The 27,304-nt window shown below is 48.1% G+C and overlaps 1 protein-coding gene across 2 annotated transcripts in view; it reads left to right on the top strand.

Annotated features, from left to right (window-relative positions):
* LOC147119992 (partitioning defective 3 homolog B-like) overlaps positions 1-27,304 on the top strand; it is a 1,739,115-nt gene that overhangs the window by 1,020,081 nt on the left and 691,730 nt on the right. For both annotated transcript variants that reach the window (XM_085985464.1, XM_085985463.1), the window contains exons 11-12: positions 8,468-8,650; positions 11,881-12,051. In XM_085985464.1, the coding sequence (XP_085841590.1) occupies positions 8,468-8,650; positions 11,881-12,051 (354 nt within the window). The remainder of the gene's footprint in view (positions 1-8,467; positions 8,651-11,880; positions 12,052-27,304) is intronic.

Here is a 27,304-nt window from a genome sequence, read left to right as displayed (position 1 = left end):
CGTAGAGATCTTGGAGATTCATCCACTAGGAAGTGCAATTCTAGCAAGGCTATGTACTGTTGTACAGCCTGAAGGTTCACCTGAGATTGGTGACATGCACCCATTTCTGCCCCTGTTTGATGTAAGTCCTGTCTTGACTCCCACCCCATCCACCTCCAACTCATTGACCTCGATTTTAAAATCCTCATCCTTGTTTTCAAATCGTTCCTTTCAAATCCTTCCATGGCCTCACCCCTCCCTATCTCTATAACCTCCTCCAGCCCTACAATCCTCTGAGATATCAGCACTCCTCCAATTCTGACCTCTTGCACATCGCCGATTTTCATTGCTCCACCAGTGGCGGCTGTACCTTCAGCTGCCATGGCCCTAAGCTCTGGAATTCCTTCCTCCGCCTCTCTCTCCCTTGAGACACTCCTTAAAACCTACCTCTTTGACCAAGCCTCTGGCCATCTGCCCTAATATCTCTTTATGTGGCTCGTGTCAAATTTGGTTGATAACGCTCCTGTGAAGCGCCTTGGGACGTTTTACTACGGTAAAGGCTATATAAATACAAGTTGTTGTTGTTGTTGAAACAGTGGTATCAATACAGAAAATAATTTAAAAGGCTAATGGAATGCCGGCCTTTATACATAGAGAATACAAGGGGGTAGAAGTTATACTGCAGCTGTACCAAACCCTGGTCAGACCACACCTGGAGTACTGTGAGCAGTTCTGGGCACCACACCTTAGGAAGGATATAGTGGCCTTGGAGGGAGTGCAGCGTAGGTTTACCAGAATGATACCCGGACTTCAAAGGTTAACCTACGAGGAGAGATTACACAACTAGGGTTGCATTCCCTGGTTTTTAGAAGGTTAAGGGGTGATCTGATCAAAGTTTTCAAGATATTAAGGGGAACAGATAGGGTAGATAGAAAGTATTTCCGCAGGTTGGGAATTCTAGGACTGGGGGGACATAGTCTAAAAATTAGATCCAGACCTTTCAGGAGTGAAATTAAGAAACACTTCTACACACAAAGGATGGTAAAAGTTTGGAACTCTCTTCCGCAAACAGCAATTGATGCTGGGTCAATTAATTTTAAAGCTGAGATTGATAGATTTTTGTTAACCAAAGGTATTAAGGGATACGGCCCAAAGGCGGGTACTGTATATGGAGTTAGATCGCAGATCAGTCATGATCTCATTGAATGGTGGAACAGGCTCAAGGGGCTGAATGTTCAGCTGGGTGGGAGTGTATGCTGTGAGGAGGATGTCATGAAACTCCAGTACGATTTGGACAGGTTGGGTGATTGGGCAGAAACATGGCAAATGCACTATAATGTGGATAAATGTGAGGTTATCCACTTTGGTGGCAAAAACAGGAAGGCAGATTATTATTTGAATGGCAATAGATTGGGAGAAGGGGAAGTGCAAAGAGACCTGGGTGTTCTTGTGCACCAGTCGCTGAAGGTAAGCATGCAGGTGCAGCAGGCAGTTAAGAAGGCAAATGGTATGTTGGCCTTCGTAGCAAGAGGGTTCGAGTACAGGAACAAGGATGTCTTGCTGCAGTTGTACAGGGCCTTGGTGAGACCGCACCTTGAGTATTGTGTGCAGTTTTGGTCGCCTTATCTGAGGAAGGACGTTCTTGCCATGGAAGGAGTGCAGCGAAGATTCACCAGGCTGATACCTGGGATGGCAGGAATGACGTATGAGGAGAGATTGTGTCGATTGGGCTTATACTCACTGGAGTTTAGAAGATTGAGAGGGGATCTCATCGAAACCTATAAAGTTCTGTCAGGCCTGGACAGACTAGATGCAGGAAGGATGTTTCCGATGGCCGGGGAGTCCAGAACCAGGGATCATAGTTAAGGATAAGGGGTAAGCCATTTAGGACTGAGATGAGGAGGAATTTCTTCACCCAGAGAGTGGTGAACCTGTGGAATTCTCTGTCACAGAGGGCGGTGGAGGCCAGTTCATTAAATATATTAAAGAAGGAGTTGGATATATTTCTTAAGGCTAAAGGGATCAAGGGATATGGGGAGAAGGCAGGGACAGGGTACTGAATTTGGATGATCAGCCATGATCTCATTGAATGGCGGAGCAGGCTCGAGGGGCCGAATGGCCTACTCCTGCTCCTATCTTCTATGTTCCTGTGTTCCTAATACTCACTCCGTTTCTTTTAAAAATCCATTCATCCTGGGATCACCTGCCATAAATTTGACCAGTTAACCCTGAGGTTGCTGCTGGCTATTGCCGGATTCATGTTTGGTGTTTGTGTAAGAAAACACTCAGCTTGATTCGCACTTAACATCGTTTTTTATATTTATTTATATATTCTGGTGTAGGAACGGAGGTTCCTATCAAAAGACTGAGTTCGACTCAGGTAATTAAATTAATGAACTTTAATGAAATCAAACGAGTTTAAACTGGACACTGCTAGGACACATCAATAACAGGTCTATTCTCCTTGAAGGCTCCACGAGGACTGATCCCCTGATCAGGAGAATGACGTCATGACGTTCTTCCCGCCATTGGGGCATCACGTGACTAACGGCATGACGTCATCACGTGCTGTAAAGGTAACTGGGCATTGTACAGTCAAACAGTGTAATTAAAGGTACAGGCACAGACATTGCTGTTAAAGGAATTATGTACAACCGCTCTGAGTCCTTTGGTGGCTCCGCCATATGCGCCCCCCCAGAATTGTCTTCAACAGAAAAGGTGAGGCGAGGAGGAGGCCTGATGAGCCTGTCCGATCGACTTCGATACCCTGGTAGAGGAAGTTGACGACCGGTGGACGCGTTGGCAGTCGGTGGTGGCTGAGCAGGCGCGGCGAGCGCAGTCGGGTTGTCAGGCGGCTTTTGTTGATCAGGTGCGGCGGCAACAGGCGGTCGGCCACATTTGGGTGGTTGAGCAACTACGACAGGGTGGTCCAGGTCCAGGTGAGCCGGCTTCAAGCGGTCCACCGAGATGTGATCCGGTTTCCCTCCGACGTCGACCAAAAAGGATTTGTCACCCTGTTCGATGACGCGGAAAGGACCAGTGTAAGGAGGCTTGAGCGGATCCCAGTGAGCGTCGTGTCGGATGAAGACATACTCCGCATTCCTCAGTCCCGGTGGCACGTAAGAGGTCTGCAAACCGTGATTGGACGTAGGTATTGGGGCAAAGCATCTGGCCGCTTCTTGGTGGTGAACAAGTTGCCAGGAGGCGGACCATGGCTCTGTGGGAGAAGGGAGGAAATCTCCTGGTACACGGAGCGGCTGGCCATAGACGAGTTCAGCCAAAGACGATTGTAGATCATCTTTGGGCGCCGTACGGAGACCCAACAGGAGCCATGGGAGTCTGTCCACCCATCCTGCGCCTTGGAGACTGGCCCGCAGAGAGGCTTTAAGCGACCTGTGGAATCGCTCGCAAAGGCCGTTTGCCTACGGATGATAGGCGGTGGTGCGATGAAGTTTGGTACCGAGCCCCTGAGCCACAGCGTTCCAAAGATCCGAGGAAAATTGTGGCCCGCGGTCAGAGGAGATGTCCGCCGGTACCCCGAAACGGGTGACCCAACAGGAGATGAAAGCTCTAGCGACGTCTGCCGACGTGGTGGAAACCAAAGGAATTGCCTCTGGCCACCTAGTGGTGCGGTCCACTATGGTAAGGAGATGAGTATAACCCTGAGAAGGCGGAAGCGGCCCCACAAGGTCCACATGCACGTGGTCGAAACGACGCTCCGGAACAGTGAACGCAGCCACTGGAGCCTTGACATGACGCTGGACTTTGGCCTTCTGGCATACGATGCAGGTATTAGCCCAGTCACGGACATCGATGTGCATACCTTTCCAGACGAGCTTGGCTGACATAAGCCGTTGCAAAGCCTTCATCCCTGGGTGCGACAACCCGTGTATGGCATCAAAAACCCTCCGGCGCCATGCGACTGGCACTATGGGACGAGGAACTCCCATGGAAACGTCGCAAAGGAGCGTGGCACCTGCGGCCTGGAAGACGACGTCGGTCGCTTGGAAGCTAGAGGGAACGGTTCGATATGATTGGACCTCCGAATCCGAAACCTGATCTGCTGCCATGAGGGTGTAGTCGATTCCCAGGTGCACCGCGTGGACCGTCGCACGGGAGAGGCAATCTGCCACCAGGTTGTCCTTACCAGACACATGTTGAATGTCCGTGGTAAATTCGGAAATGAACGTCAAGTGACATTGTTGACGAGCGGACCACGGTTCGGTGGTCTTGGCCATGGCGAACGTCAGGGGTTTGTGGTCGACAAAAGCCGGGAAGGGACGCCCCTCCAATAAAAACCGGAAATGGCGAATGGTGAGGAAAATGGCCAGTAGTTCCCTATCGAAGGTGCTGTACTTTTTTTCATTTGTTCGCAATTGACGGCTGAAAAGCGCCAGCGGTTGCCACGTGCCGTTGACCCACTGTTCTTGCACCGCACCGATGGCGTAGTCTGACGTATCGGTGGTAAGGGCGATAGAAGCACCTGGAAGTGGGTGCGCCAGCATGGTTGCGTTGGCCAAAGCGTTCTTGGTGTCGCCGAATGCCTGGATCATTTCAGCTGTCCAGCTGATTGGGTCTTTACCGGACTTGCCCTTGAGGGCCCCGAACAAGGGTTGCATGAGTTGAGCCGCCTTGGGGACGAAACGATGGTAGAAGTTGACCATCCCCAGGAACTCCTGCAAGGCCTTGACTGTCGACGGCCACGGGATAGAAGTAACTGCCTCAACCTTCGTCGCCAAAGGGACGGCGCCGTCCGATGTTATGCGATGTCGCAGGAAGTCGATTTGTTGCAGGCCAAACTGGCACTTGGCCGGGTTGATGATTAAACCGTGTTGGCTGAGGCGCGTAAAGAGGGAACGCAAATGGGAGATGTGTTCCTCCTTGCTGGCACTGGCGATAAGTATGTCATCAAGGTAGACGAAAAGGAAACACAGGTCTCGAAGAACGGAGTCCATTAAGTGCTGGAATGCCTGTGCTGCGTTCTTTAAGCCAAACGGCATCCGCAGGAACTCAAAGAGGCCAAAAGGGGTGATGACTGCGGTTTTCGGGACGTCTTGTGGGTGCACTGGAACCTGGTGATATCCACGGACGAGGTCGACTTTAGAGAAGGTAGTATTTCCCGCCAATGGGCCGAGATCCTGGATAAGCGGGATCGGGTACCGATCCGGAGTGGTGGCGTCGGTAGTCACCGCATGGCCGCCAGCCGCCGCCTGGTTTCGGCACGATGTGGAGAGGCGAAGACCAGGGACTGGTCGATCGCCTAATGATGCCGAGCCGCTCCATTGTGGCGAACTCCGCCTTCGCAGCTGCAAGCTTGCCGGGTTCGAGCCTTCTAGCCCGCGCGTAAACCGGGGAGCCAGTAGTGGTGATGTGATGTTCAACACCATGTTTCATCGCTGAAGAGCAGAAGGTGGGCCTTGTCAGCTCCGGAAACTCCCCGAGGAGCCGCGTGAAGTTGTCTGGAGGAGGGAAAGCACAGGCAATGGAACGCGCCACGGAGGTACCGTGGAAGCAAGGAATCGAGTGGAAGATGGCCGCGTTGATCAGCCGGCGGTGTCGGACATTGACTAGCAGGCTGTTGGCACACAGAAAATCTACCCCTAGAATAGGCTGTGAGGCTGTAGCCGTGACGAAATCCCAAAAGAAGCGCTGACCGCCGAAACAGACTTCGACCCGCCGCTTTCGGAACGTTCGAATAGCTGCGCCATTAGCCGCTACGAGGGAAAAACCGAGGTTCCCAGTCTGCGTGTCGAGCTTCGACGCAGGTAGAATGCTACACTGCGCCCCGGTGTCACAAAGGAAATGGCGGCCCGAGAGGGAATCGGTGATATAGAGGAGTTTCCCCGTAGAACCGACGGCCATCGCCACCGCGGAACGCCCGTTAGACTTGGTCATCCGTTGCCAAGGACGCCGCCTGCGCCGCCTTGTTTTTTTTTTCGGCGAAAAACTGCAGGGGGAACGGCAGCATCGTGCTTTCGCGCCAAAACGGGTGTGGTAGGAGCACCAGCCCGCTGTAGGAGAAACCGGAACCGCGTCTGTGGGGGGTGGGCGCCTCGTGGCCGCGCAGCACTGCTGGGTAACCGTGAAAATCTTATCGGCTTCGGCCGCAAGCTTGGCGCAGTCAGTAATGTTGGAGCTGGCCAGGGCAGCCTGAACCTGTTCAGGCAGTTGGTAGAGGAAAAGCTCCCGGAAGATGAAACATTCCGGTTCAGCACCCAAGAGCGTGAGCATTTGGCTCATGAGCTCAGACGGTTTGGAGTCCCCGAGGCCGGGCAGCATGATGAGCCGGCGAGCACGCTCCGACTTTGATAGCCCGAAAACCTGAAGCAACCGCGCCTTAATTGCATCATACTTGCTGTCAGTAGGAGGACTACCGATGAGGCTGATGATCCGAGATGCAGTTGCGCTGTCGAGGGCGGAGACCACGTTATAATAACGGGTCTGATCCGCGTTGATGTTCCGAATGGCGAACTGGGCTTCAGCCTGGATGAACCAGGCGTCTGGTTGTTGCTCCCAGAACTGTGGCAGTTTCAGCGTGACGGCGTTCGTGTCCATGTTGAATCTTCCACGAAAATTGTTCGTAGAAGTCGGGGTCACCAATGTAGGAATGGAGGTTCCTATCAAAAAGACTGAGTTCGACTCAGGTAATTAAATTAATGAACTTTAATGAAATAAAACGAGTTTAAACTGGAAACTGCTAGGACACATAAATAACAGGTCTATTCTCCTTGAGGGCTCCACGAGGACTGATCCCCCTGATCAGGAGAGTGACGTCATGACGTCATCACGTTCTTCCCGCCATTGGGGCATCACGTGACTAACGGCATGACGTCATCACGTGCTGTAAAGGTAACTGGGCATTGTACAGTCAAATAGTGTAATTAAAGGTAGAGGCACAGACAGTAACTACATTGCTGTTAAAGGAATTATGTACAACTGCTCTGAGTCCTTTGGTGGCTCCGCCACACTGGCACTAGATGCACAGCACTTTAATGCTGGAATGCAGTCTAAAGTCTGTCTTAACTCTTGAATGTCTTTCTCCTTCAATATGCATAAACAATGTTTTGTGTAGACCTGTGTTCAACAGTTTACCTTTGCAATTGGTGTCTGTGAATTAAGCTTTGCTCTTCGGCAGCCAGAAAAGCATTTGAATTCACTATTTTTGTCCCTGATGCTGGCGGCTATCGTATTTAAACCAGCAAAACTGTCAATGACTCCCAATAAACTCCTTTGCTTTGTAATTCCTGCTGTGCATACACTTCCAATTGACGGGGAAGCACTAAGGCAGCACTCTTCATTATTGTACTGGTGATGTAATTAACTTTAAGGCCTGAATTATCCTTTTTTTCCCCATGAGTGGAAGCCATGTTTTTTATTTTTCTCTTTCATTGAGAAACACTGCTGCAATGTGGAAAGTCCTACTACGATATATCCAAGAGTGTGTTTGACATTTCTACAAATACTTAAGCTTCCTTTGGTATTGTTGACTTGGCCAGTAGATGTATCTGTTGAAAATGAAGAGCTAATAAGGTCTCTCGCCAGCACAGTGATTGAATGTTCTAGCTATACGGACTAGAGGGTACGTATCTGTAAATGACTCAATCAGAACATCAGTAGGGCTTGTACAACTGGCATCAGTGTCCCTGGAGTAGAAGGTGTAAAAAGCAGACAGGAGTCCTCCTGTTCACAGCTGACCATTGACTGTTACTTGAAAGTTCATGTGTGAGGACAGATCGGTTCATTATTCTCCATATAATCTTTCCTAGGGATTATGATGTTCACAGTGCTGTCATTCTTGGGTGTCTATTATTCTCTATTGTTATGGTGATAAAAGTCTGTTGCTGTTGCCACAATTTAGTATTTTAGAAATGGCAAACTTTTAATCTTAAATTGAACAAAACAGATTTTTTAATCAGGCTTAAGAAAGATTTACATTTATATATTGCCTTTCACAACCTCAGGACCTAAAGCGCTTTACAGCCAATGAAGTACTTTTGAAGTGTAGTCACTGTTGTAATGTAGGAAACTTGGCAGCCGATTTGCACACAGCAAAGTCCCACAAACAGCAATGTGATAATGGCCAGATAATCTGTTTTAGTGATGTTGGTTGAGGGATAAATATTGGCCAGGAAACCGAGGATAACTCCCCTGTTCTTCAAATAGTGCCGTGGGATCTTTTACACCCACCTGAGAGGGCAGAGGTGGCCTCGGTTTAACGTCTCATCCAAATGACATACCGCCGACAGTGCAGCACCCCCTCAGCACTGCACTGGAGTGTCAGCTGGATTATCTATTCAAGCCTCTGGAGTGGGACTTGAACCCACAACCTAGGAGTGAAAGTGCAGCCAAATCTTTGTTCTCAACACAAGCTTAAAATTTTAAAACCAGCATGCTGGGTGCCTATCCTTGAAATCTCTCAAAGTTCAGACAGCCGATTGTAGGGCTGATATTCGTTGTGCAGTCATCTGATGCCTTTGTTTTGTTTCAGAAGGGGGAACAGAACTGTAATCTACCAGCAGATGATAAGGAGCACCTGACCTTCGAGATCCCACTCAATGATTCGGGCTCTGCTGGACTGGGCATCAGTCTTAAAGGGAACAAATCCAAAGAGACTGGGGCTGATCTCGGCATCTTCATCAAGGCCATTCTTCACGGAGGAGCAGCTTTCAAGGTAACCCATTTGGCCAGGAGAAAATTGTGGAGATAAATGGATATTCTGCAAATTGTCTCGATGACCTTTTGGGGATCAGAAAGTATTTTATTGCAGAACTTTTCCTTATGACTTTAAAAGGGTAGAGGCGGCCATTATAGGGTAGATCATACCTGATCTGTGGAAGGAATTGAACAGACCAGCAACGCCTCAAATTTAAAATTCTCCTCTTTGTATTCAAATTTCCATGGCTTCTCCCCTCCCTATCTTTATAACCTCCTCTGGCCCCATAGCCCTCCGAGATATCTGCGCTCCTCCAGTTCTGGCGTCTTGTGCTTCCGCAATTTCCCTCACCCCACCATTGGTGGCCGTGCCTTTAGCAGCCTAGGCCCTAAGCTGTGGAATTCCCTCCCTAAACCTCTCCGCCTCTACCTCTCTTTCCTCCTTTACAACACTCCTTAAAATCTACTTCTTTGACCAAGCTTTTTGGTCATCTATCCTAATATCTCCTTCTGTAGCTCAGTGCCAAATTTTGCCTGATAATGATCCTGTGAAGCTACTTTGAAACATTTTACTACTTTAGAGGTGCTATATACAGGAAACTTTGTGCTATCCGGCACCGACGGGACCGAGCTGTTGCCATTCCCTCAAAACTGCCGGACACTCCAGCGCTAATGTTGAAAAATACGGAAGCTTTTGAGCTCCGTATCTGTCAACAAACCCTGTTGCTTAGCAACAGCTTCTAAACAGTCCAAGCGTCTCTGTAGCTTAGCAACAGCTTCAGCAGACCTTGCAGAGCTTGACTGTTGAGGAAAAAAGCAACGAGAAGAAAAAAAAACTAACGAAAACAGCTCCTGATTTTTGCCGGTGGCTCGAGCATTCCGGACAGTTAGCCTCCGGATAACACAAAGTTTCCTGTAAATACAAGTTGTTGTTGTTGATTGACCAAATGCCTTTTTCTCCTGCCATGCCTCCATATGCTCTTGGGATGTGCGCTGGAATGTGGTTCCACTAGCACTGGGAGCTGTTTTAGTATCTCGCCCAAGTAGTTAGTGGGTTTCAGTAGTCTAATAAACCATTCTGGGCTTCACAGGAAGGCCAGATCCTGTTCTCGGCCAATATTCACATGTGCCTTCCAGCAAGCGATCAGGAACGATAGTCATGGTGGATTTTTTCCCTCCCCCTGTTCCTTAGTCCATCGCACTGTGGCGAATGGTGGCACCCCCTTACTTGGGATCTCCTGGTTAATATGGCTCGATACCACATTGGCCCAGAAATTCGGGTCGGGGGCTTCCCACGGGTGTAAGCCCCCGACCTGCACTTACCTAGCACGCCGGCCGTTGAGCTGTGGGCCTGCGTGGGATTCCGATCCTGAGCCTCCTCCAACTGCCGGCGCGCAGTGCTTGCGTATCCCAGGGGTGCAGTTAGTTCGATGCATCCTCTGGGATCACGTGGGCCATGGAGAGCCAATGGTAGCAGGGAATGCTTCATTTATAAGTTTGACAGGAAGAGCTGTCAAACCTATAAATACTATAAGCCCCAAAACATCACTAAAACTTCAAATACATTTTTTAAAAATCACATTTTTAAAATAACTATAAATTACATGAAATAACTATTTTAAACAATAATTTTAAATTTTTGAAAAAATTAATTACATTTTCTAATGGGGCTAAAAATAAACTTACCTTTCTTTAAAGTATTTAAAAATAATAAACCTGTGGAAAAAATGTTTTAATTTTAATGAATTCACCACTTACCTTGCGCCTGCTTTTTAAAAGTGTAACTGCTGGAGACTTACCCTCCCGGAGAAACCTGCAAAAAAAACGTAAGCTCGATGCGCATGCGCTGCCTCTCCAACGTACGCATTCCACCTGTCAACCCCTTCTTTCAGGGGAACGGAAGTGCCGGTTTCCCGCGCATGCACAGTGCATGCACGAAACTGGCACTTTCGTTGGGCCTACGCGTGAGTACCCCATGCGTACTCACTCGTTGGGATCCGAATTTCTGGGCCATTATATTGCACTTACCCAGTGAGTTTAATTCCCATGTCTGTACCAAAAACAGAAAATTCTTGAAACGTTGAGTATGTAGGCAGCGTCTGTGGAGGGAACAGATGAATTAATGTTTTGGGCGTGTATCCTTTGTCAAAATGTTTCTGTTTTAGTTTGATTTCTAGCATCCGTGTTTTTTTTCTCTCTTTGTTCCCAGGTCTATACCAAAGTTTCTCTTGAAGCTGTAGTTTGACCTCCCTCAGTTTCACCAGCACAGTTTTATGCTTGTCCAAGGGTAACACACTGGTCATCATCAATGATGGTTTAATGATGGCCAAGCTAAAGTTGACTGAATGTAGTAATTGTATTGATTAATGCAACCTTGATATTTAAAGTTGATTTTTAAATTTGCTGCTTCATCTACAAAATTTGTTTGCAATTTTTGAAGTGCCCTTCTCTTCCAAGTCTCCTTTCCTGGCTAAGGGATTGGCAAGAAACCCGCTTTCTGGCCTCGTCCATTGTTGCTTCACCTGGCTGTTGGGAGATCCTTTGTGCGTCATTTTTTTTTTCTCTCGCTCTCATTTCAGGCAGCTGTTATACGGGACCTATGCTTCCAACACCTAGATTGTAGGCTGAAAATATTAATTCTGTGACATAAAATGGTGGTCCATGCAAGAACTGCCATTTAAAGTTTGCCTGCTTCCGACTGGCCACTGGAACTGAGAGTACTAGATTGCACTAATTTAATTATGGGTGACGTACAGGAATTTTAAGGGGTGCCCAGGATAGCAAGGAATCTTCAAACTTGCCTCTTAGACCAAGCTTTTGATCACCTGACCCAATATCTCCTTATGAGATATTATGAGCATATCCAAAACTCTACTGCCCATTTCCTAACCCTCACCAAGTTTCAGTTACCCATCCCTGATTTTCATCGCTGCACTATTAGCGGCCGTGCCTTTAGCCCTAGACCCTATGCTCTGGAATTCCCACCCTAAACATCTCTGCCTCTCCTCCTTTAAGATGCTCCATAAAACCTACCTCTTTGACCATCATTTTGGTCACCAGTCCGAATAGCTCCTCATGTGGCTCGGTGTCACATTTTGTTTGATAACGCTCCTGTGAAGCGCCTTAGGACATTTTACTGTGTTAAAAGTTCTATATAACCGCAAGTTGTCGTTGCTGAATAGAGCTGGAAATTCAGGAACAAAGTTAATACCACATGGATTCGGTATAATTCCTTTCTGTATCATGCAGGATGGGCGCCTACGGATGAATGATCAGCTGATTGCAGTGAATAGCGAGCAACTGCTAGAGAAATCTAACCACGAGGCCTTGGAAACATTACGACGATCCATGTCAATGGAGGGAAACATTCGAGGAACGATCCAGGTGATGGTGGCCAGGAGGATGGAGAATCACCAAGAGGTAGGCTCTTGACTTGAACGTACACAGCAAGCGCTCTTCCTGTTAGAAAATGGATGACCTCTGTGGCCTTCTCTCCCAGGTGGAAATAGTGTGGCCAAAAGATATTGGCCTAGAAATTCAGTGCCCTTAGCACCGATTTTGCGGCGCTAGAGGGCCTAGTGCTGCAATTGGCGCCGGTTCCTAAATTGCCTGGGGCCCTTCCGCGGCGGTAGACCGGTAGCGCTGCGCCGGCACCGATGATGTCATCGGTGTGCGCAGCGTCCCGGTTGCCGTGGTAACCCGGCCCCAAGCCGAAATTCAGTTGCGGCCGCCTCGCCAGTGGCAGCCGCAACTAAGACTCCGGCAAACGAGTGTTGCCGGAGTCTGCGCCGGCGCTTTAAGGAGGCGCGGCGGCCGGCCGCTTTCCCGCCGGCCGCCTGCCCGCAGCTCCCTCCCCGGACTTCTCCCCCCCCCCCCGGAACAGATGCAAGCCCGGCACTTGTCCGAGGTGCCGGGCTCATTTTTGCAGAGATTTGCGCGGGCCGCGGCCGGGTGCAGGCAGCTCCTCCTTAACGGAAGGAGGAGGCCTGCACTTCCCGAGCCTGCCGCACCGCAGCGGGCGCCGCAGTGCCGGAATAGCGCCGCAATGCGGCGCGTTGCGCCAGTTTTCAGGCGCTAAAACCCTTCAGTAGCGCCGGCAGCCGTTTGGGCGCGGCGCTACTGAATTTTTGGCGCGCGCAAAGGGACTTAGCGCCGGCGCTAACTTCCGGCGCTAAAGCCCTGGCGCAGCGCAAACTCAATTTCTAGGCCATTGTGCTTTCATCTGTGGGTCTTGGGGTAAAATACAGTCCAGACTGCTGTATGTTCTCTTTCAACTGGGAGGTTCTTGAGTGAAATTAGTTGAAATAGTCTCAGCCCAGGTTACATTGGGCACAGTTTAATGGTATAGAAATTCCTGCAGCTCCTTGTTTGAACCTCTCCAATCAGGTTTCTACTCCTGCCACAGTACTGAAACGGCCCTAATTAAAGTCACAAATGACATCCAATGTGACTGTGACCATGCTGCACTATCCCTCCTCAGCAGCATTAGACACGGTTAACCACACCATTTCCTTCCATCGCCTCTCCTCCATTGTCCAGCTGAGTGAGGTTGCCCTTGCCTGGTCCATTATTACCTATCCAGTCGTAGCCAGAGAAGTTCTTGTAATGGCTTCTCTTCTCACACCTGCATCACGACATCTGGAGCCCGCCAAGGATCTATCCTTGGCCCCTTCCTATTTCTGATCTACATGCTGCCCTTCAGCGACATCATCCAAACGCGTAACGACAGGTTCCATTGATGACACCCCGCTCTAGGGAGTCCAGAACCAGGGATCACAGTCTAAGGATAAGGGTTAAACCATTTAGGACTGAGATGAGGAGGAATTTCTTCACCCAGAGAGTGGTGAACCTGTGGAATTCTCTACCACAGAAGGCAGTTGAAACCAATTCATTAAATATATTCAAGAAGGAGTTAGATATATTTCTTAAGGCTAAAGGGATCAAGGGATATGGGGAGAAAGCAGGGACAGGGCACTGAATTTGGATGATCAGCCATGATCTCATTGCATGGCGGAACAGGCTCGAGGGGCTGAATGGCCGACCCCTGCTCCTATCTTCTATGTTTCTACATCACCACAACCTCTCTCAACCCCTCCACTGCTTGTTTCTCCATGGTGAGCCAAAACTTCCTCCAATTAAATATTGGGAACACCAAAACCATTGTCTTTGGTCCACACCATAAACTGTTCTCTAGTCATCGATTCCATGCCCCTCCCTGGCCACTATCTCTGGCTGAACTAGACTATTCGCAACCTTGGCGTACTATTTGACCCTGAGCTGAACTTCCAATCCCATTTCTCTCCAGCACAAAGACTGCCTACTTTCAGCTCTGTAATATCGCCCATCCCCACCACTACCTCAGCCCATCTGCTGCTGAAACCCTCATCCACAGCTTTGTTACTTTCAGACTTAACTATTCCAATGCTCTCCAGGCAAGTCTCCCATTTTCCACCCTCCAAAAACTTGAGTTGAAACAAAATTCTGCTGGCCATCTCCTAACTCGCACCAAGTCCCATTCACCCATCATCCCTGTGCTCAATGGCTCCCGGTCCACCAATGCTTCAATTTTAAAATTCCCATCCTCCTGTTCAAAACGCTCCATGGCCCTGCCCTTCTCTATCTGTAACCTCCTATAGCCCTAAAACCTCCCGAGAACCCAGTGTTCTTCCAATTTTGTCCTCTTATGCATCCCTGACTTCCTTTTGCTCCACCATTGGTGGCTGTGCCTTCAGCCATCTAGGCCCTAAGCTCTGGAATTCCCTCCAGAAACCTCTCCACCTCTCTTTCCTTTTTTAAGATGCTCCTTTAAACCTACTTCTTTGACCAAGCTTATCATCACCTCTCCTAATATCTCCTCCTTTTGGGTTGGTGTCAGTTTTTGTCTGATTACACTCCTGTGAAGCGCCTTGGATGTTTTACTACATTAAGGGTGGTACAGAAATGCAAATTATTGTTACATATGAGATGAGACAAATTGGCGCTGTATTGACATTCTTATCTGAAAGGCCACAAGGATGACTAGTGTGTGGAATTCACTCTAGTGATCTAGGAAGTGATCTTCTGAGGTTGGTGATCAAAGCACATTTTTGGGCTGAGTAGTGAAACCACCAGTGATGATGTCACTTGCAACTGTTTAAAGAGAAAGGCCTAGAAATTGGGTTGGTAGCGCCGGTGCTGAGCGCCTAAAGAGACCTAGAATTGGGGCGAAGCCCTATGTTGGGGCGTTCGCTATGAAGATAGCGACAACTCAGATATTGACTATACATTTAGCGCCTGCGCTAAGTGTTTGCGCGCGCCCACGAGTGCAAGCAGATCATGACGTCATTTCAGTGTGCAACGCCTTTTAGGAGCGCCTGAGCGCATATTGGGTGGCGCCCGGAGTCTTAACGCCTAGCGCTATTAGTGACAGTTCGAGGGAGGGCTAGCAGGCCCTTCTCGGAGTAGGGGGGCGCTATTTAAAGGGGACAGCTCTCGTGCAGAATCTTCAGCCACTTGGCCTGCTCATTGCGATCGTTGCTGGATAGAGTTGGCGAGCTACTGTGGAGCGGAGTTTTGGGAATTTAGCTTTAGAGTACTTGAGACCTTCAAACCTGTCCGAAGCACTTGCAGCACTACACCTAAAAGCCTTTTGACCAACTGGCATCGGAATGGGAGCTTCTTTGGAGGGCGACGGCCTCATCGCCCAACACTGTGAAGGGGCAGAGAGACGGCGGGAGAGAGGGCCGGGATTGGCCAGAAGGAGGAGGGGCAATGGAGGTCGGCCAATCCGACGGGATGCTGCGAGGGTCTTTAGGCAGCAGGTGACAAGCCTTGACATGTCGGAGGAGCAGTGTTTGGGAAGGCTCCGATTCTGGAGGGACATTGTTACTGATCTGTGCCACCTGCTTGGTCAGGATCTGCAGCCGCGTGAACGGTGCAGAACCTCTCTGTCCGTGTTCGCTAAACTGACTGATGGCCTCAATTTTTATGCCAACGGATCCTTTCAGTCAGCCATTGGGGACATTGTGACTGTCGCTCAGGTTGCAGTCCACTGTTGCATCCGGCAAGTTACAGATGCCCTTTATAGGCGAAGGCGTCAATTCATGACCTTCCCTCTGACCCTGCACAAGCAGGCAGAGCGCACGCAGGGTGTCGCTCCTATTGCGGACTTCCCCATGGTGCAGGGGGCGACTGACAGCACACACGTGGCTTTGAGGGCGCCATGCCATCATCCTTAGGACTTCCGCAACCGCAAGGGGTTCCACTCCCTCAACATGCAGCTGGTCTGTGACCACCGCCAAATCATCATGGCAGTCACCGCGCATTTCCCAGGGTGCAGCCACGATGCCTTTATCCTGCGGTTGACCTCCGTTTGTAACCTTTTTGAGGGGCTGGCTCGAAGACGAGGCTGGCTTACTGGGGACAAGGGCTATCCTCTCTGGCCATGGCTGATGACAACACTCCGTGTGGCCGACACCCCAGCAGAAGAGCTGATCAGCAGCGGCCATCAGGCGACCAGGCACAGTAAACAGCACACTATTGGTGTTGTCAAAAAGCATTTCCGATGTCTGGAACATTCGGGGGGATCCCTGCAGTACTCGCCGCAGCAAGTGGGACACATCGTCGTCGTCTGCTGCATGCTCCACAACTTGGCGAATCGACGCACCCAGCCAATTCCAGCTGTCCCTCAACGACCAGCCGAGCAGGCGGAGGAGGAGCAGGCGGAGGAGGAGGAGCAGGCGGAGGAGGAGGAGTATGAGGAGGAGGAGGAGTATGAGGAGGAGGAGCAGGCGGAGGAGCAGGAGGAGGAGCAGGCGGAGGAGGAGGAGTATGAGGAGGAGGAGGAGGAGCAGGCGGAGGAGGAGGAGTATGAGGAGGAGAAGGAGGAGGAGCAGGTGGAGGAGGAGGAGGAGGAGTATGAGGAGGAGGAGGAGGAGGTGCAGGTGGAGGAGGAGGAGGAGCAGGCAGAGGAGGAGCAGTATGAGGAGGAGGAGGAGGAGGAAGAGCAGGCAGAGGATGAGGAGGAGGAGGAGGAGGAAGAGCAGGCGGAGGAGGAGGAGGAGGAAGATGGAAGGGCTGCTGAAAGTGGAAGGGCCATACGTCAGAGGCTCATCAGGACTCGTTTCGAGACCCCTGTGGCGGAATGATGAGAGTCTTAACTCATGCGCACTTTGGATGTTTGACAGCCTCTGAATGCCAGCATCACTGAAAGTAGTCACATGCACCATGCCACATTGAAACTTCTGTTTATTGGCACAAAAGTCTTTCATTACAGCTAAACAACGTAATATCAACAGAAACCATAACTTACAAAATAACTGTGAACTCTTCGGCAAAGCCGCAAAACTAAACAAACCTTCTGCAAATATAACAACAGGTGAGGGTGTCCTTGAATTTGGACAAAGAAACGTCTCAGCACCTCCCTCTACAACTGGCCCCTTGAGGAAGAACGACTTCTCTTTCGCGCCCGGCCCCTTCCCTCCCTGCTGCTCCTACGTAATTGGACCCCAGTGGCGGGCTCAAGGCTGGGGGACGCCTGCTGACTGTGTGGAAGCGCAGAAGCCCCTGAGGGATGGCCTGGCCGACCTCTGGGCTTGGAGGGTGCGGACGCAGGATGCTTGATGTGACCATGGCTGGAAGCAGTGTGGCCTGCAGGTGGTGGCAGCTGCAATGCAGACGTCCCAGCGCTGGGATGTGCAATGGTCTCCTGCCGAGAGAGGACACCTGCACCATGGTCGGACGACACACTGGCTATCTGAGGGGAGCGGCTCGGCTCATCCGCCACAATCGCATGCTCCACTGATTCCTGGCCTTGTATGGGACTGGAAGGGCCCGGGGTGATCCTAACTGATGCAGAGAGGGTGGCTGCAGTGAGAGATCGCGTTGCCTCAATCTGGGTGTGGAGGAGCCCAGCAAGTAACTGCGTGGCAACAGTGAGGACCTGTGTGCCAGGTGCCAGTGCTTCGGAGAAGCCCTGGACAGTTCTTCCCATTGCTTCGGACAAGGCAGGTGCCGACCGCTCCACTGCCTCGGACAAGCCCTGGACAGACCTTTCCAGGGATTGTCCGAAGCCCTGAACAGTCCTTTCCATAGCCGACTCAAAGCCGTGGACAGTCCTCTCCATTGTTGGGCCGAAGCCCTGGATAGTCCTGTCCACTGTTGCCCCGAAGCCCTGGATAGACCTGTCCATTGTTGCCCCAAAGCCCTGGAGAGTCCTCTCCATTGTTGCCCCAAAGTCCAACATACTCTTAGCCAATGAATCTATTGACTCAGGCATCTCCTCCACTGCAGCCATCAGCTCCGTGTGTCTGACCCGGGCCTGTTTGCTCATTTCAGCCAGGCGACGCACCTCATCTGCACTCTGTGCAGCAGTCATCACTACCTGCCTTGCCCTCCGGGGAGACGGTGGCCGAACTTGCCTATCCCCCGTGCGTTGCTGGATGCCGCTTGGTCCGGCAACTGGTTCATCCTCAGAGCACCCCCCCCCCTCCCCTCCAGGGGACTACTATCCCCAGTCTGTAGATGTGTCCGCTCCCCGGATTCTGTAACGGCTGGTCCGGATTCCTCCTGGTCCTCGCCTCCGGTGGCACTGGCACTGGCAGCTTCAGTGCGTTGAGCCCGAGTTGGTGCTGTTTCATCTGAAAGTAGGGAGGTGGAAGAGTGGCTTTAGCAAAAGGACAGGTTTGCTGAAAGGCATGCCACATTGCGGCAAGGCTCTGACATGGCTGCACACTGAGGATGCATGCTGGTGGGGGGACCAAGTGGAAGGCAACAGGTAAAAAAGGTGAGAGTCTTACCCTCGCTGTCGGAAATGGGGTCGGCAGATGCAGTGGTCACAGGACCAGACAGACGTCCTCCAAGTATCTGGTGCACTCTCTCCTCCAGATCCGTGAGAGTGACCACTTGTGGAGGTCCGCCACCGGTTCGACGCTGCTCCTTTCGGATCGTCGCCAGCTTGGACTGCAGGGGAAAGAAGGTGAAGTTCTGTAACATGATGCCTTGAGAGATCATCGCATGCCCCCCATGGTGCAAGAGCCCTTACATGAGGCCTTGAGACATCATCGCATGCCCCCCATGGTGAAAGAGCCCTTACATGAGGCCTTGAGACATCATCGCATGCCCCCCATGGTGAAAGAGCCCTTACATGAGGCCTTGAGACATCTGTCCATGTGTGTGCCCAGAAAGGGCCATGGGTGCTTGCTGACAGATGGCCATTGGGGCATCATTGCAACAGGGTGCCCGAAGTCAGCTGCAGATGGAGGGAATCAGAAGTTTGCTAAACCATCACTCACCCTAACGATCCGTGTGAGGTCGTTGAATTTCTTCCTGCACTGAACAGGGGTCCTGGTCGCCATGTTGCTGGAGTTGACCCTCACAGCAACCTCCCTCCAAGATCGTCGGTAAGCCTTCTGATTCGGCCTCTTGCCATTGTCCGGATACAGGACATCTCGACGACGCTCAACTGCAGCCACCAAGTGGTCCATAGCCTCAGTGCTAAAGCGCTCTGCTCTCTGTCTAACCTTCTCCATGCTGAACAAGTTTCTAGCACCAGAGAAGGGCGAGCACCGATTCTGAGGCCTACAGGGCGTTGGGTGTTGAAGCTCAGGCTGACTGACCCACCCCTTTAAGAGCCGGCCGGCGCCTGGAAGTCTCGTGGTTTCCCGTAATTGAGATCACCTGCGCTGCGCCCGTCCGCGTCGATATTGAGTAGCACCTGAACTTTTGCGCCTTAGGAGCACCGTGCAACAGCTAAATTAGCGCCTCAATCCCCTTTGGGGGCGATGCAACCCAATATCTCGCCAGGCAGCGATAAGTTTCGTCTGGCTATAAACTTAGCGCTCCGCCAGTTCTAGCGCCTCAAGCGGGGCTATACCCAATTTCTAGGCCAAAGACTCCAAAACGAAAGATTTTTACGTTAGAAATTGCCTTTAATGATATGAGTTTTTGTTTCATTTAACTTTCACAAACCATTATACAGTGTACATTGTTATTGGACAGTGTTTAAGGGAAGAATACGTTGATACATTTAAGGTTTCTTGATTTTTTTTTGCTGAGAATAATGCAGGTTTAAATGTGCAATCTGTGGCTCAGTTGAGCAAAGAAAGAAGTGGATCCTGCATTCTACAGTCATATTGGGTGTTTGTTGGCCTTTGAGGTTGCTGCATTGAGTCCACCTTCAAGGACAGACCCAAATCACTTGGTATTTCTCCAGTTCGAGCTGGCAGAGGCCATTTGGATTAGGATATATTACTTGTTGCACCCATCTATTTCAATCACATATTTGTTGTGGAGAGGGCTGCACTTCACAGTGGAAGGGGGAGGCACTGTCTTGCAACTAGTCGTGAGAGCTGTGTTAGCTTGATTTGTTGCAAGTATTAGGCTGGGTCCTCCAGAGATGCATGGTCATGATCCTTGTGATCTCCTTGGACCTCTGCCCAGATGAGTTGAAAATGAGTGGGACAGCAAGGGGATTTTATCCATAACTTCAAATTTTTACTTAGGTTTTAAATAACTGTTTTAAACACCTTTACTAAAATTCAGCATATTTGCTAGCACAGAGGGATATCTAGGTTATTAGCACAGAAGCTCTTTGAAGGAGACAAAATATTTGGCAGTCTAAAGTTTTGACTGCAATATTTGCGAGTTAACCACAAGAATACTCTGCAACCTATTTTTGTGAGTCGCCCATGAAGTGAATTTGTTGGATTGTTAGTCGTGCATTCGCCCTCTCGTGTCTCGTAAAATGCGTGAGGGCCAACTCAAGATCGTACACTGCACCTATCCCATCCCACACATGCATTTCAGCCCTCCGGACAATTGACATGGAGCCTTCCATGACCCCTGGACGTCCCAAAGCACTTTACAGCCAATTAAGTACTTTTGAAGTGTAGTCACCGTTCTAATGAAGAAAATGTGGCAGCCAATTTGGGCACAGCAAGCCCCCACAAACAGCAATAAGATAATGACCAGATAACCTGTTTTAGTGATATTGGTTGAGGGATAAATATTGGCCCAGGACACCAGGGAGAGCTCTCCTGCCCTTCTTCGAATTAGTACCTTGGTATCTTCCATCTGAGAGCACAGATGGGGCCTCGGTTTAACATCTCATCCAAAAGATAGTGCGAGCAGGAGGAGACCTCAGTACAGTGAAAGACATTCCTAGGCACCAGAGTCCATGTAGTGAGAATTGGTCTGGTCCAATTGACATTAATAGAAATTGATGGGTAGATACGGCAAACAGAATTGCTGCATGTGAATGCATGCTTTCTTTTTTATAAAACAACATTTACTTCATAGTTTATAAATGTTGTAATCTAATACTGGGGATATTTATTTTCAAGCCTCTGCTCTCTTCTGGCTCAATAGAATAAACTGGTGCTTGGCGAGGAGCAGAAATTGCAGCTTAAAAAACATTTTTCAAATGATTTCTACCTTCCTTGTGTTGATATTTCATTTGGGGTACTGTAGTACACTTTTATCATTTTAATATTTTGTTGCATCATCTAATTTTTCCAAACGTAATCAGCATTCTCCTTTCTATAACTTCTGGAAACTAAATTCTTTTAATGGAAACTTCAGCCAAAAATCTAATTGCAGAGGTTTTTTGTTTTTATTTTGATAGTATTTTAAAGTCCAGGCCATGTCCGTTTGTAGACACCTGTGCCCTTTCATTTATTGCATTTTCCGCTTGAAGGAGTGAGTGTAAAAGTTATTTTTTTTTTACATCCGCATGTTTTTATCTTCAATGGTAATTTAGTCAGATGGCGGTCATGTCAGGGGAGCAGGCTGCGACCTTTTGCAGTTGCGTCACAACCTCCGTCTGTAAAGCTTACACCATTAAGCAATTTTTTATGGTTTTATTGGTTTAGACAGTAATGCACAGGGCAGTGACTGATCTGTTCTACAAGCCAGGTACTTTAATTAGGGCGAGTACCGATTTGCCGCTATTGTATTGATTCGTGTAATTTATCAGAGAATGATGAGGAATTTTAAGTGAGTGTGGTCTTGCTTGGCTCTGCACATTTCCATTCTCCCATTGGGCAGCATTTTAATTTAGTAATAGTTTGCCTTAATGGAATAAAAGCCTTTGGAAAAGATGCTTTAACTTGTTCAGTGTTCTTATTTAGTACACAAATTTCATTTTTCCCCCCTCTTAATGTAATGAGCCTTCTGTCTCCCAGCAAACAGGGAATTACAAATTGGAAAGACAAAATGCTTATTGTTCAACATCGCTTGGAAGTATCTGAACACCATTTAAAGGAGTAATGTTTTAACTTGTTTCCACTGGTCGTGGAAAGAAAATAAGAAAGAAAGAACTTAAATTTATACAGCTCCCATCATGGCTTCATGACATCCCAAAGCGCTTTACAGCCAATGAAAACCTTTTGAAGTGTAGTGTCGATCGTGCCGTCTTTTGGACGAGACGTTAAACCGAGGCCCTGTCTGCCCTCTCTGGTGTATGTAAAAGATCCCATGACACTATTTCAAAGAAGAGCAAGGGACTCCCTGGTGTCCTGGGTAATTTTTATTGCTCGACTTACAAACAGATTATCTGGTCATTTTCACAATTCTGTTTGTGCGAGCTTGCTGTGTGCAAATTGGCTGCCACATTTTCCTACATTACAACAGTGACTGCACTTCAAAAGTACTTCATTGGCTGTAAAGCACTTTAGGACGCCCTGAGGTTGTGAAATGTGTGATAGAAATGCAAGCTCGTTTTTTCTTTCTCTGTATATTGGCCTCCCATTCTCTACTCTCTATAAGCTCTAAAACTCTGCTACATGTATCTTGTCTTGCACTGCACCAAGTCCCGCTTGTGCAACTCTCCTGTACTCTTTGACTGACATTAGCTCTTCATTCTCCCAATGCGTCAAATGTAAAATCCTTGTTCTCACTTGTAAATGCCATCTCTCTCTCTCTTCTTTAAAAACCTGCACAGAACCCACCTCTTTGGCCAAGCTTTTGGTCACCCTTCTTAATCTCTAGTTTCCTAGCTCAGCAACTAATTTCAAAACACCAATCTGTGAAACATCTTGGGACATTTCTTCTTACATTGAAGGCACTATATAAATGCAATAAATTGTTTTTTAACAAAAACTTTGTTTGCTCACATTGAACATTTGACCCCCATAAAAAAAGTTCCTGGCGCATCAGTCACTTCTTGCATCAAAACGTTTCCACAACAATTTACCAGTAACAGAATGAAGCTTCATATTTCAGATAATCTGCACATTACAACTGAAACCAACAGGAAATTGTACAATAGAAACATTCTTAGAACAATTTTTTTTTAAATGAACGAATGTTGTGGAAAACAGATTATCACCTAAGGAGGCATTGGCTGACTGAGACACTTAGGTGGTTTCCAAGTTAGCAGAAACAATTATTTCATTAAATGCGTCATAGCAACAACAACTTGCATTTGTATAGCACCTTTAACATAGTAAAACGTTCCAAGGCGCTTCACAGGAGAGTAATCAGACAAAGATTTGATACCGAGCCACAAAAGGATATATTGGGACAAGTGATATATTTGGTCAAAGAGGTAGGTTTTAAGGAGAGTCTTAATGGAGGAGAGAGAGGCAGAGAGGTTTGGGGAGGGAATTCCAGAGCTTAGGGCCTAGGCAGCCTAGATAGCAGTGTACCAAAATAGCAACAAGATGTTAAACTTGTTGACGCTGGTGCTTTAGTATCTAGCCTTGAAGCCATGTACTGTTTCCTTGGGAAAATTGCAAAACTTGGGAATTTTTATTCATGTAGGATTTTTTTTTCTTATTTTCCCTACTGATTTCTATTGTTTTGACATCTGCCTGCTTCTGTCAACTGTACCAAAAATCCCTCTGCTGTTCTGGTGATTAAACAACTGAAACCTTCCCAGTGCTGGATTTCCTCTGCAGCTTTGAAAAATGTGCCCTTGATTTCTCTATCAAGCAAAAAAAAAAGTTGTCAAATTTAAGCCATGAAAGTAATGAAGTAGAGGTGAAAGAATGTAATGCACCATTGAACCGGATTCTTTGGAATAAAGTGAAAAATGGGACACTTTCATTTCCAGCACAGATCTAGCTAATGTAGTCACCAAATGAGGTAATAAGCAACGTCTAATGGATTCACTGGAATTGCCCATCATCGTGAGCCACAGTAAGTCTTTATGACACGCAACCTTGAGCTGCTTTTCTGTTGGTGCCATTTCAATTCATGTAGGTCTACAAATCCGTTCCTGGGAGATGGAAACCAGATTTAGCACTGCAAACAGTAGGCATTGGCCTCCTGGGAAATTAATTAAAGCAGCACCAGTGTAAAAATGGTTTTACTTTTACCCAAAGGGAGCCATAAATTTTGCCATACGACACCAAAAAAAATTTGGTATCTTCGATAAATCCGACTTCACAGCATTGAGAATTTTACACAGCGCAAAGAATTTCCACCCCATAACCCCCCCCCCCCCCGCCCACCACCACCCAAAAACAGCTGCAGAATATCACTCGTTAATCCTGCTGTAAATGTATCGCAGTCGCTAATTCTTGTGTGAATGTGGTGGTGCACCAAGGATTACAGACAAGGCAAGGCAAGGCTGGCGATTCCTGAGTAAGATGGGTGAAAGGGTGGAACGTGAGCCAAAACGCTGCTGAAGATTGTGGAATAATGGATGGAATAGTGGAATTTAAACCCGAAAACACTGGGGAAAATCATGGAACAATGGGCAGGGTCATGGAATATGATCAAAAACCTTGTGCAATAAAAACGGAATTTGTTATAAACAAACAGAATTGTGGAATGCAATCCCCAAAACACCGATATTGTTTTCATAAAAAGTCCCAAGAAATAAAACTGGAATTTGGCCTATTTAGTCCCTGTATGTAAAGAAAGAAAAAAAGAAAGACCTGCATTTCTACCGCACCTTTCACGACCTCAGGATGACCCAAAGCGCTTTATAGCCAATGAAGTATTTTTCAAGTGCAGTCGCTGTTGTCATGTAGGAAATGCGGCAACCAATTTGCGCATAGCAAGGTCCCACAAACAGCAACAAGTTGATAACCAGATAATCTATTTTACGTATTAGTTGAAGGATAAATATTGACCTGGATACTGGAGAGAACACCCCTGCTCTTCTTCGAATAGTGCCATGGGATCCCTTACGTCCACCCGTGAGTGCAGACTCTCAACATCTCATCCGAAAGACAGCTCGACTGACAGTGCGCTCCCTCAGTACTGCACTGGATTGTCAATCTAAATTATGTGCTCAGGCACCTGGGGTGGGGCTTGCACCCATCACCTCTGACTCGGAGACGAGAGTGCTACCAACTGATCCACAGCTGACACCTAGCAGCAGGCTTAATTATAGAGTGCACTGGGAAAAGACAGTAGCCCTAAAAGTGCACCCCCCCCACCCTTGCCCTTCACTCCCAAAGTATGAATTTGTTTCAGGTTCCCCTAGTGAGGATGATCTCATATAACTCATGGGTGGCAGCGTTAGGAGGGTGTTGCGTTGGTGATATTTCCCAGTGACACAGATTTAAGGTGATTGGCAAAAGAACCAGAGGGGAATTGAGAGGAATTTATTTTATGTAGCGAGTTGTTATGATCTGGAATGCTCTGCCTGAAAGAGTGGTGGGAGCAGATTCAGTTTCAATACCTTCAAAAGGGAATTGGATAAATACTTGAAGGGGAAAAATTGCAGGGCAATGGGCAAAGAGCAGGTGAGTGGAAATTCAGCCCATCGTGCTGTATGATTCTATAAAATGCGTGCTTATTGGCATATCATCTATTTAGGCTGCAAGAAAGCCAAACATTTAGCTAGCGATGTTCAGTAATATGCAGATTTTGTTACTTGAAATACTTAAGGGTGGTAAGTGCATAGAGATTTCGCAAAGATGTTGATGTGACACCACAGCAATTACCGTAATGTCATTTAGTGAGCTGCTCCCCCTGTATGGCGTAGTGTCTAAAGACACTGCCTGGGGGTGGTACCGAAGCATGCAAACTGGGAAGGTCCCAGTTCAGTTCCCGGTCACGCCGAGATAACTGATCTCAGCCGTGGTGTCACGAGGGATGCTGCTGCTTGCCTCTGGGCTTAGTGAGCAAAGAGGTCAGCCAGAGTTGCTGTCTAGGCTGGCGCGTGAAGATGTTGTGACGACAGCTTCCAATTCCCATGCAACCGTATCCGATCATGAGTTACTGCCTTCAGGAGAGGCGGGGCAAAGATTGTGGGGTTGAGGGAAAGGGCGAAGAAATTTGCAAGCGGTAATGCTTCAATGCTATTAAAATATTCCAGAAAGCCTTTTACAGAGAAATTCCCAGTGAGACTGATTTAGAAGTGGGAAGTCGCATAAATCCGCTTAACTTTCGATGAGATCGGACCATTGGGCCCGATGCTTTTTCTTCATTTAAGAAAAAAATTCATTTTTAATTTAACCAGAGGATATAGATTTAACATAATTGGCAAATGAACCGAAGGACAGATGAGGAGAATTTTTTTTTTACGCGAGTTATGATGATCTGGAATGCACTGTTTGAAAGAATGGTTTTATTGAACCACCTTCCACCATTCAAAAGGGAATTGAATAAGTACTTGAAGGGGAAAAAAATTGCAGGGCTATGGGTAAAGAGCAGGGAAGTGGGACTAATCGGTCGCTCTTTCACAGGCACGATGGGCCAAATGGCCTCCTTCCGTGTTGTGAGATTTTATGATTTTAATTTTATCATCTTTTCTGACCTCGCGCTGTACTTCCCGGCATTCCAGCAGGAGCACCCGTGAATAATCACTGGGTACGGTCCTCGATATTTTTAACCAAGTGATTGTGGGTTCAACTGAAGGACACCTGTGTGACCGAGCTTTATATTTACTGACCAATGATGGAGCAGGATAATGTTTTGGTTATTGGGTAGTGGGAACAACCGGAATTTCTTATTTTTAAAACTCACATGAGGACATTACGATGGACCATAATTGGTCATGCAGTGCTCGTGCTCGGTTTTTTAAAAAAAACAAAGAAAAGCTCATTCTTTTGGTTCCTTGGAGCAGCTCCTCGCTATAATGTGCCTGATGATTAGCTTATTTTGATGATATAACAACAACTTGTATTTATATAGCACCTTTAACATAGTAAAACATCCCAAGGCGCTTCACAGGAGCATTGTAAAACAAAATTTGACACCGAGGAGATATTAGGGCAGATTGGTCAAAGAGGTAGGTTTTAAAGAATGTCTTAAAGGAGGAGAGAGGTAAAGAAGCAGAGAGATTTAGGGAGGAACTTCCAGAGCTTCGGGCCTTGACAGCTGAAGGCATGGCCGCCAATGATGGAACGATAATAATCAGAGATGCACGAGGCCAGAATTAGAGGAGTGCAGATATCTTGAGGGTTGTGGGACTGGAGGAGATTACAGAGATGGGGAGGGGCGAGACCATGGAGGGATTTGAAAACAAGAATGATACAAGCACATTGCTTATGGCTTTCTCTTCTATAGAGAATTCTCATGAAACCCACTTCTCACTCATTTCTCGATGCTCTTGTCGGTAAGCGCCATGAACGGTGCTTGCTCTGGGTAGGTCATGGGTATGTATCTATTCACTTTTTACTTCCAATGGTCTGCCAGTTTTGAGCTGAGCAGGACTTGTCCTTGGAGCTCTGTAGGTTCTTCATGGCAGAAGAACCAAAGGCGACATGAGGAAAAACCTTTTTACACTGCGGGTGGT

The sequence above is a fragment of the Somniosus microcephalus genome, chromosome 4 (assembly GCF_052327205.1).
Source record: "Somniosus microcephalus isolate GS21.2 chromosome 4, FLI_Smic_1.0, whole genome shotgun sequence".
Lineage (NCBI taxonomy): Eukaryota > Metazoa > Chordata > Chondrichthyes > Squaliformes > Somniosidae > Somniosus > Somniosus microcephalus.
The sequence above is the reverse complement of the archived record's forward strand: the minus strand, read 5'-3'. Positions and strand labels throughout refer to the sequence as shown.